Below are 11327 nucleotides of genomic sequence, written 5' to 3' on the forward strand. Positions count from 1 at the left end.
CGAACAAAAAGTCAAAGAAACTGGACATAATAGTATCTGGGGCTGAAAAGTTTTTGGGTTTCCAGTTCTTCACTGCTGAAACATTGCAAAAAATACTGTCCGAAGATGCTCTTCCTTCTCAGGCCCCAGATCCTGTAGGGATGGACGTTGGCAGTTGAATCTGAATAAAGGAGTACATTGAGTTTTGTTTTGTTTATTGTGTTTTGTTTTGTTTTGTTAATTCTTTGGGCTGATGTACAGCCAAAACAGTAGGTGGCGGCATGGACCTATAGCATTTGTTTGCGGACCGCAATAATGTCAAAGAAGACCCCGTACAGTAGGTGGCGGCAATACACCAATAGGTGTAGTCTGCTATAAACTTTGAAGAAGAAGAAGAAGAAGTTCCCCCATGACAAAGCCTCTTGGAATTTTGTATTTAGCTTGCTTGCTTGCTAACGACTGAGTCTACTTGCCATACGACATGGCAATGGCATAGACTATATACATGTTAGGGATGTTTCTGTAGCTTGTAGTTCTAGGTTGTAGCTAGAATTTACGTTGCTGACAACACCAAGTGAATGGTTCAAACACTGGCTAGCTAGTTAGCTAACTCTTAACGAAATGTTCATATTTTAAGAGCTATTCGACCATTTACCTATACTGTTAATCCGACTCGCCTCTGATTATTCAATTTGAACACATTTAGCTGAGTTTATCAAGCAGGTAAGTGTTTTGGTTTTAGCTCGCTCGCTAGCTAGCTTTCAAGTCATCATTAGCTAACGTTAGATGGCTCGCTAGCTAGCTAATAATGCTACTGTCAAGCTAGCGAACGAAAAGTTAAATTTTATTTTGTGTAATATTTCAGGTCTGCTTATTGTGTGTAACATTTTGTTGATGGTTTAGCTAATGGCAGCATTAACTAGTTGGCTAGCTACACACCCATGCCCATCAAGTTCACTTCTTAGAATTGTTGACATCTCCCACAAATGTCATGACGTCTTGAAATGTATCCAGCCAACTGCTCTCTTCAGACAAATTCTGCTGTGGCAATTTGAGTGCATTGTCTCAAAATCATTCTGTGGTGTTGGTGGCTGCTAAGTCATGCTGCATCGAAGTCATATGGTGTCATGGACAAAGTAGAATGAATAAAATGACTGTTTTTATCGTGACAAACTTAACCATACTATCTACTTGTTGGTGTTTTAAAATACATTTGTTTTTGTCTCTTCTGTTACACATCAATTCAGCATCCTGGTCAACCCCTCTACTGCTCCTCCTCTCCTTTTTTGTCCTGGTCCTGTGCACTATGACCATGCGTGTGGATGCCAAAGTAGTTATGCTTGGTAAGGAGAGTGTGGGCAAGACCAGCCTTGTGGAGAGATATGTCCACCACCGCTTTCTTGTTGGTCCCTACCAGAACGTGAGTATCAGTTGATTGCCTAGGGCGGTGTGTTGGACGCTCTCTGCTTTTGTGTGAAGGCTCTTTTTCAACATTTTACTTGCTACATATTTTTCTTGCAATCTTTCATTCTTCGATAGACTATTGGGGCTGCATTCGTTGCCAAATCAATCCAGGTGGGAGACAAGGTGGTTACACTGGGAATATGGGTGAGTGAGGATGACTGCTGGCATCCTTTATAAAATAAAATGGGAAATAGATTTGCATGAGTCTTTATACTCTGTATGGTGTTGTCTGGTTTATTATTGTCGTTGGATAATAATTAAATGAATCAATCTATCATAGCCTGATCTGAGGTAGCTACAGGCTGTGTGGATAGACTATAAGTGATTCCTTCTCTGCAACCCAGGACACGGCTGGATCAGAGCGCTACGAGGCAATGAGTAGAATCTACTACAGAGGAGCCAGGGCTGCCATTGTCTGCTATGGTAAGTTCTTATCCCCTTGGAATGACACTATCAATAGCACTCTACGTTTCTGTTTTGCTACTATGGTGTTTAGTGATGGGGGGAAAAAATTCATAGTTACATATTGAAATTTTATTTTTATATATTTGACTCCCAAGTATCGATACTGTAGATAGCGTTAGCTAGCTGTAGTCGGCTGTACCTGCGCCAAAACTTGTCCTTTCATCCGATAGCTTGTTCTACATCTTATTTTTAAATAGTGAGAACCTTTTTTCAGCACTTTTATTTCCCAGACTGATCAGAACTCATTTTCTCAATCGTTCTCGTCTCGCTGCAGCTGACATACACTGAGTATACCAAACATTAGGGGACACCTTCCTAATATTGAGTTGCACCCCCCGTTTTGCCCTCAGAACAGCCTAAATTTGTCAGGGCGTGGACAAGGTGTCAAGCATTCCACAGGGATGCTGACCCATGTTGACTCCAATGCTTCCCACAGTTGTCATATTGGCTGGATGTCCTTTGGGTGGTGGACAATTCTTGATACACACAGGAAACTGTTGAGCGTGTGAAACCCAGCAGCGTTGCAGTTCTTGACACAATCCGGTGCGCCTGGCACCTACTACCGTACCCTGTTCAAAGGCACTTAAATCTTGTCTTGCCCATTCACCCTCTAAATGACACACATACACAATCCATGTCTCAATTGTCTCCAGGCTTAAAAATCATTCTTTAACCTGTCTCCTCCCCTTCATATACAGTGATTTTGAAGTGGATTTAACAAGTTACATCAATAAGGCACCTAAGTATCGTTATAATATCGTATCGTGAGGTCCCTGGCAATTCCCAGCCATAATGGCTTCGTTATATCCTAAATGTTTCATTAAGGAAATTCTTGTTGAGAGCAATGGATGTTTCTGCATATATGAGTGTCCTCCACTCTTATTTCCCTCATTGTTATTATTTTTACAGTTTGGAAAATAGCCGATGAGGCATTTCCCCAGTTGATGACTCATTTGTTAAGTTTCTTTTTTAGTTTTATATGGTTCTGTTTTTAGTGTTGATTTTATGGGCTGATTTACATTGCAATATTACTATAAGTACAACAGAATATTCTAGGTCAAATACACTTTCATAACTGTGAGAACATACATAATGTTTTGGTCTTGAGTCAAGTTTTATGTTGTCATTCACCTTCATTTGTGTGACTTTTTCTCCTGTAGATTTGACGGACACAAGCAGTTTCCAACGAGCCAGATTCTGGGTGAAGGAGCTGCAAAACTGTGACGAGGTTACAGACCCTTTCTCACTTACCAATGAGAATTGTATGATGGGTATTGTCATATACAGTGCATTCGGAAAGTATTCAGACCCCTTGACCTTTTCCCCATTTTGTTACGTTACAGCCTTATTCCAAACTGTATTAAATTCATTTTTTCCACATTAATCTATACCCAATACCCCATAATGACAAAGCAAAAACAGGTTTTTATAATATAATGTATTACAAATAAAAAACAGATACCTTATTTACATAAGTATTCAGACCCTTTGCTAAGATACTCGAAATTGAGCTCAGGTGCATCCTGTTTCCATTGAACATCCTTGAACTGTTTCTACAGCTTGATTGGAATCCACCTGTGGTAAATTCAATTGATTGGACATGATTTGGAAAGGCACACACCTGTCTATATAAGGTCCCACAGTTGACAGTGCATGTCAGAGCAAAAACCAAGCCATGAGGTCAAATGAATTGTCCGTAGAGCTCCGAGACAAGATTGTGTCGAGGCACAGATCTGGGGAAGGGTACCAAAAAATGTCTGCAGCGTTGAAGATCCCCAAGAACACAGTGGCCCCCATCATTCTTAAATGGAAGAAGTTTGGAACCACCAAGACTCTTCCTAAAGCTGGCCAAGAACCTGATGGTCACTCTGACACTCTGCATTTTACGTTTTAGTCATTTAGCAGACGCTCTTATCCAGAGCGATTTACAGTTTAGTGAGTGCATACATTATTTTTTTATATTTATTTTTCATACTGGCCCCCCGTGGGAATCGAACCCACAACCCTGGCGTTGCAAACGCCATGCTCTACCAACTGAGCTACATCCCTGCCGGCCATTCCCTCCCCTACACTGGACGACGCTGGGCCAATTGTGCGCCGCCCCATGGGTCTCCCGGTCGTGGCCGGCTACAACAGAGCCTGGATTCGAACCAGGATCTCAGCCACTGCACCACTCGGGAGACCATCTGTGGAGATGGTTGTTCTTCTGGAAGACCTCCCATCTCTGCAGCACTCCACCAATCAGGCCTTTATGGTGGAGTGGCCAGACGGAAGCCACTCCTCAGTAAAAGGTACATGACAGCCCGCTTGGAGTTTGCCAAAAGGCACCTAAAGGACTCAGATCAGAGAAACAAGATCGAAGTCTTTGGCCTGAATGCCAAGCATCACGTCTGAAAGAAACCTGGCACCATCGAGGGAAAGATGAACAGAGCAAAGTACAGAGAGATCCTTGATGAAAACCTGCTCCAGAGTGCTCAGGACCTCAGACTGGGGCGAAGGTTCACCTTCCAACAGGACAACGACCCTAAGCACACAGCCAAGACAACGCAGGAATGGCTTCGGGACAAGTCTCTGAATGTCCTTGAGTGGCCCAGCCAGTGCCCGGACTTGAACCCGATCTAACATTGCTGGAGAGACCTGAAAATAGCTGTGCAGCAACGCTCCCCATCTAACCTGACAGAGCTTGAGAAGAATGGGAGAAACTCCCCAAATACAGGTGTGCCAAGCTTGTAGTGTCATACCCAAGAAGACTCGAGGCTGTAATCGCTGCCAAAGGTGCTTCAACAAAGTGCTGAGTAAAGGGTTTGAATACTTATGTAAATGTCATATTTCCGTTTTTGTATTTTTTATTATGGGGTATTGTGTGTAGATTGATGAAAAACAACAATTTAATCAATTTTAGAATAGGGCTGTAATGTTACAAAATGTGGAAAAAGTCAAGGGGTCTGATTACATTCTGAAGGCACTGTGTGTATATATACAGTGTGGAAAAAAAGTATTTAGTCAGCCACCAATTGTGCAAGTTCTCCCACTTAAAAAGATGAGAGAGGCCTGTAAATTTCATCATAGGTACACGTCAACTATGACAGACAAATTGAGAAGAAAAAAATCCAGAAAATCACATTGTAAGATTTTTAATGAATTTATTTGCAAATTATGGTGGAAAATAAGTATTTGGTCACCTACAAACAAGCAAGATTTCTGGCTCTCACAGACCTGTAACTTCTTCTTTAAGAGGCTCCTCTGTCCTCCACTCGTTACCTGTATTAATGGCACCTGTTTGAACTTGTTATCAGTATAAAAGACACCTGTCCACAACCTCAAACAGTCACACTCCAAACTCCACTATGGCCAAGACCAAAGAGCTGTCAAAGGACACCAGAAACAAAATTGTAGACCTGCACCAGGCTGGGAAGACTGAATCTGCAATAGGTAAGCAGCTTGGTTTGAAGAAATCAACTGTGGGAGCAATTATTAGGAAATGGAAGACATACAAGACCACTGATAATCTCCCCTCGATCTGGGGCTCCACGCAAGATCTCACCCCGTGGGGTCAAAATGATCACAAGAACGGTGAGCAAAAATCCCAGAACCACACGGGGGGACCTAGTGAATGACCTGCAGAGAGCTGGGACCAAAGTAACAAAGCCTACCATCAGTAACACACTACGCCGCCAGGGACTCAAATTCTGCAGTGCCAGACGTGTCCCCCTGCTTAAGCCAGTACATGTCCAGGCCCGTCTGAAGTTTGCTAGAGTGCATTTGGATGATCCAGAAGAGGATTGGGAGAATGTCAGATGAAACCAAAATATAACTTTTTGGTAAAAACTCAACTCGTCGTGTTTGGAGGACAAAGAATGCTGAGTTGCTTCCAAAGAACACCATACCTACTGTGAAGCATGGGGGTGGAAACATCATGCTTTGGGGCTGTTTTTCTGCAAAGGGACCAGGACGACTGATCCGTGTAAAGGAAAGAATGAATGGGGCCATGTATCGTGAGATTTTGAGTGAAAACCTCCTTCCATCAGCAAGGGCATTGAAGATGAAACGTGGCTGGGTCTTTCAGCATGACAATGATCCCAAACACACCGCCAGGGCAACGAAGGAGTGGCTTCGTAAGAAGCATTTCAAGGTCCTGGAGTGGCCTAGCCAGTCTCCAGATCTCAACCCCATAGAAAATCTTTGGAGGGAGTTGAAAGTCTGTGTTGCCCAGCGACAGCCCCAAAACATCACTGCTCTAGAGGAGATCTGCATGGAGGAATGGGCCAAAATACCAGCAACAGTGTGTGAAAACCTTGTGAAGACTTACAGAAAACGTTTCACCTGTGTCATTGCCAACAAAGGGTATATAACAAAGTATTGAGAAACTTTTGTTATTGACCAAATACTTATTTTCCACCATAATTTGCAAATAAATTCATAAAAAATCCTACAATGTGATTTTCTGGATTTTTTTCTTCTCATTTTGTCTGTCATAGTTGACGTGTACCTATGATGACAATTACAGGCCAAGTGGGAGAACTTGCACAATTGGTGGCTGACTAAATACTTTTTTCTCCCACTGTATATATGTGTGTGTGTGTGTGTGTGTGTGTATATATATATACCTCTGTAGCTCAGCTGTTAGAGCACGGTGCTTGTAAGGCCAAGGTAGTGGGTTCGATCCCCGGGACCACCCATACACAAAAAAAAATCTATGCACGCATGACTGTAAGTCGCTTTGGATAAAAGCGTCTGCTAAATGGCATATTATTATTATATTATATTATATTATATATATTTAAAAAAAAATGTTTTCTCCAAATAATTTTTGCAGTAGAGCTAGGGAAAATACTCTGCATTTCAAACAGTCAGCAATAATCTAATTAATTCAGGGTTTGTGAAATTATACCTGAACTAAACATTTGCCTTTCACAACCATAAGACCCACTAATTATTTGAAATAGCTGCTTTTTTTGCAATACACAGATCTGGCTTTCAAGTCTGTATATGAGAAGGCCATTTCTGTTACAAATTTAACCAGAACCATGCATAATGCACATTCACTAATAATGACTAACTTCTTGTAGCAGGCATTATAGAAAAGCACAAGCCCACATGCTAGTGAGTAGCTAGCTCATCTAAATATATTTCAAGTTTAGCCAAATTTGGATCTATTTGTTAGCTAACAAGACAGAACAGTTGAATTGTTATGATCACACCCTACATTCCGTCTCCAACTGTTGAAACAGCATGCTAGCCTGTCCACTTTGTTCAGATGTTGAAATCAAGTGGCCTACCTTATTTCTCTGAATGAGAACGAGTTGCCAATTCCTTATACAAATGCATATTTTTATGCTTATTGCACATTTATAAAACACAGACTAGACAGCTAGTGTAACAGTCCATTTTATTCTTTGGCAGGAGAAGGAAAAACAATTTAATCCATTTTTAGAATAAGGCTGTAACGTCACAAAATGTTGAAAAAGTACTTTCCGAATGCACTGTACACCTTCTAGTTCCGGGTTAGACCCCTCCTTTGCTGGGTCCCATGTGGCTTGCAAGGCAGGGTTGTGGGTTCGATTCCCACGGGGGAATCATATGCAAATGTATACACTCACTACTGTAAGTCGCTCTGAATAAGAGCGTCTGCTAAAAGACTAAAATGTAAATGTAGAACTGCCTGAATTCTTCAGCGCATACTACAAGGTGTCGGAAACGTTCCACAGGGATGTTGGTCCATGCTGACGCGATGGCATCATGCAGTTGCTGCAGATTGGACGGTGGTACATTCATGCTATGAACAACCTGTTCCATCTCATCCCAAATATACTCTATTGGGTTAAGGTCTGGGGACTGAGCAGGCCACTCAAATAAACTGAAATTGCTGTCATGTTCCAGGCAATGTTTTTCCACTCCTCAATTGTCCAGTGTTGGTGATCACGTGCCCGCTGGAGCCGCTTCTTCTTGTTTATAGCTGATAGGAGTTGAACCCGGTGTGGTCGTCTGCTGCAATAGCCCATCCGTGACAAGGACCGACGAGTTGTGTTTTCCGAGATGCCGTTCTGCACACCACTGTTGTACTGCGCCGTTAATTGCCTCTTTGTGGCCGTCCTGTTAGCTTACACCAGGGTTTACATTGTTGGACATAAACTGTAAAAACACCAGGAAATCAGCTCCAAGTGATTTTAGTTTGGGAAATCTGTTCCCAAGTATTTCCACACACAATAGAGAGACACGTGATCATATACAAATGTAAGCAAGGTTTGAAATATTATATCTGTTTGGGTTTCTTGCGGTCAATTTGCAGTCTACAAATTATTTGTAATTATGTTCCGGCTCCTGACCGTCCGCTCACGAAAAAATCAACACGCAGCTGAATCTAGTTGATGATCCCTGGCTTACACAATTCTTGCCATTCTCCTTCGACCTCTCTCATCAACGAGCTGTTTTCGCGCACAGGACTGGCGCTGACTGGATGTTTTTTGTTTGTCGCACCATTCTCAGTAAAACTGTTGTGCGTGAAAAGCCCAGGAGGGCGTCCGTTTCTGAGATACTGAATCCGGCGCACCTGGCACCGACGATCATACCACGCTCAAAGTCGCTTAGGTCACTCATTTTGCCTGTTATAACGTTCAAACGAACAGTAACTGAATGCCTCAATGCCTGTCTGCCTGCTTTATATAGCAAGTCATGGCCACGTGATTCACTGTCTTTAGGAGCGATCTGTTTTCATGAACGGGGTGGTGTACCTAATAAACTGTCCTGTTAGTGTATATTATCCTACGTATGTAACTGCCCACGATGACACAGATTGTTTTTTCTTCTATGATCGCAAATGAAGCACTGCAAGATATACCTGTGTGGCACAAAGATTGACCTGATTGAGAGTGACCGGGGCCTGCGGCAAGTAGACTACCATGACGTTCAGGACTTTGCTGACGGTAAATTGTTAATGATAATCATCACTAACTCCCACTTAATCATGTAGTCTGAGTGTCTTACCAGACATCCTCTTGATTAGTATAAGGACTGGCTGTTTTAAAGTGGCTTATGTTTAGATTTTTTTCATTCTCATCTACAGAGATTGGGGCTAAGCATTTTGAAACATCCAGTAAAACAAACAACAACGTGGGTAAGTGACACCTCATATGATCAGTTAATTTAAAATCTAGTGTAACCTTATTTATAACTCATATCTCATAAAACGACATTTCCCAAAATGCAGAAGTAGACTCATAGTGTCTTTTAACCACATTCCAGATGAGCTGTTCCGAAAGGTTGCAGAGGACTACAACAGCATCTCCTTCCAATTCTTGACCGGTGAGACTTTGGCTCTCTTCCTAAATATTGCTCCAATAGCTTAGCTGTCAGTGTACATTTCGTCTGTAATGGTAGTATTACTATCATGAGTTGTCACTTTCATCTCCGCTGTGTTGAATGAATGCGCTCCTGAATGGGTCTGGTTGACACTTCTCTGCTCTCTTTACAGAAGAGACCGGTATTGACTTGGGTCAGAAGAAGGACTCTTATTTCTATTCCTGCTGCCACAGTTAAGCCTTTACTGGATGGACAGCGATCACTGGCTGTAAAACCAAACTGGAAATGCAGGATGGATGCTACACATCCCACCTGGAGCCTGTCCATTTGAAAGAGAGGAGTCCAAACAGTACTATTGTTTTTTTTGGGGGGGGTTGCTTTTTTCAGTTGTCCCGTAGAAGATGACATGCTCACTGCATTTAAAGGAGTGCTAACAATAATAGGACACGACCCCTCTCCCAGGACAAAATACCTGCCAAGGGTGATTTGCGAATGAAGCAGACGAGGAAATAGCACCTAACCCCACTTAAAAAAAAAAAACATTAATTTCCTCAGTGTCTATCAACCCACCTTATATAAATGAATTATGCTGATGACACGAATGGCCTTCATCCCACAGTCAAATGCCTTGAGTGAGTGCTTCTTTTTAATGACTTGATTTTAATAAGCATTCTGTGCGTTTTGGGACCTTGAACAATATTTTCATTGTCTACTCTTCATGGTGAAATGTACTTGCCGTACTATGTACCTGCACATTTATTGTCATGTGACATATGTTTTTCTTTTTGTCATAAGCTCTGATCCAGTTGAAAGTATGGAACGCAACTAGAAAGATTGCACCAGCACAGGACAAAGCTTGTGGGTAAATGTAATATGATAGTTATGTCGCCATGGCTAAAAGTACAAGATATTGCTATATGTGGTCCTGGTAGAGCATGGCACTTACACTGCCAGGGTTGTGGGTTTGATTCCCTGGGCTACCCATACGTAAAATAAATGCACGCATTACTTTAAGTCACTTTGGATAAAACTGTCTGCTAAATGGCATTTATATATATGTGTGTGTGTGTATATACTCAAAGAAACCCAAATACAGCTATGTTTAACTAATGTTCAATGTAATCTCCAAGTCACTATTTCAATGTTACGGACGCCTCATCACCGTGGCTGACCATTGTCGTTACTCCACACACAATGGGAAGTTGCAATTGTATTGTTAATGTTGACACTTTTCAAGACACCTTTGACCTTTTGACACAGTCTAACCAATGGCAGATTTTTACTTGATTTTACCAATGTGCGTGAAAATATACCTTAGTTAGAGCTATTCTTGAATTTGAGTGCAAAGAAATTTGAGAGGGAATTCTGAAACCTCACTGAGGTTTTTTTTCAGTCCCACTGAAGTTGTGCCTGTAGGGGACTAGTAGTAAACAGCAGCAATGGGCCCCACAGGCATGAATCATATCCATCATTAGCTGTGTATAGAAGGCTCCATTCAAGTGTACATACACTTCAACAGACGTGTTATTGTTTACACACACACAGCACCTTCTATGGTGCCACTCCCCACAGACGCAGACCTGGTGCCTGAGAAACAGGACTAGTTCACATAGCTCATTTTTATGAATGGTTTACAGGACTCTGTTATTAGTAGGTGCAAGGGGCACAGGCACAAAGCCAGAGGTTGTTTGCAGTCCCGCGTCTGTCTGAGGCCTTGTAGATATTATAACGTATATATTTCCAACACTATTACAGGTCCACAGAGAGTCGGCTGATATGATAATTCATTGTGTGCACTCCAGTGACTGTTTTGTAGCATGTTGTATATTGAAAAAATAAAGACTACATTTCTGCAAGTCTGTCTGTGTGACCTACAGTACATTGGCCTGGTCAACCAGACTGCTGTACTCACCATTGTTTTCCTTCACTTTATCATACAGTATGTGAAGTTTGGTTATTAACTAGGCTTATAGTACACTGAGCTATGGATGTGTTAAAGCCAGTTGCTATAACATAAGCACCTCTAAAGTGGATTATGGTAACAAATCTATTATGGTAACAAAGTTGTGAACTGTTATTACAGTAATATGGCTTCCACCTTGACTATTCAGTCGGAAAGG

The 11327-nt window shown here is 41.9% G+C and overlaps 1 protein-coding gene across 2 annotated transcripts; it reads left to right on the plus strand.

Annotated features, from left to right (window-relative positions):
• The first annotated feature begins 364 nt into the window (after positions 1–364).
• LOC121579399 (ras-related protein Rab-24) lies at positions 365–11063 on the plus strand. Of its 2 annotated transcripts, XR_006002904.2 has the most exons (10): positions 365–702; positions 1227–1399; positions 1519–1587; positions 1788–1866; positions 3069–3136; positions 8732–8831; positions 8972–9022; positions 9151–9210; positions 9380–9839; positions 10003–11063. XR_006002904.2 is itself a non-coding variant. In XM_041893973.2 (9 exons), the coding sequence occupies exons 2-9, from the start codon at positions 1286–1288 to the stop codon at positions 9442–9444; spliced, it is 606 nt and encodes a 201-aa protein (XP_041749907.1). In that variant the 5' UTR covers positions 365–702; positions 1227–1285; the 3' UTR covers positions 9445–11063. The 2 variants fall into 2 exon arrangements, 1 of the variants encoding a protein (XP_041749907.1); XM_041893973.2 differs by having other exon boundaries at positions 9380–11063.
• Positions 11064–11327: the final 264 nt, after the last annotated feature.

This window comes from Coregonus clupeaformis, chromosome 13, assembly GCF_020615455.1.
Source record: "Coregonus clupeaformis isolate EN_2021a chromosome 13, ASM2061545v1, whole genome shotgun sequence".
NCBI lineage: Eukaryota > Metazoa > Chordata > Actinopteri > Salmoniformes > Salmonidae > Coregonus > Coregonus clupeaformis.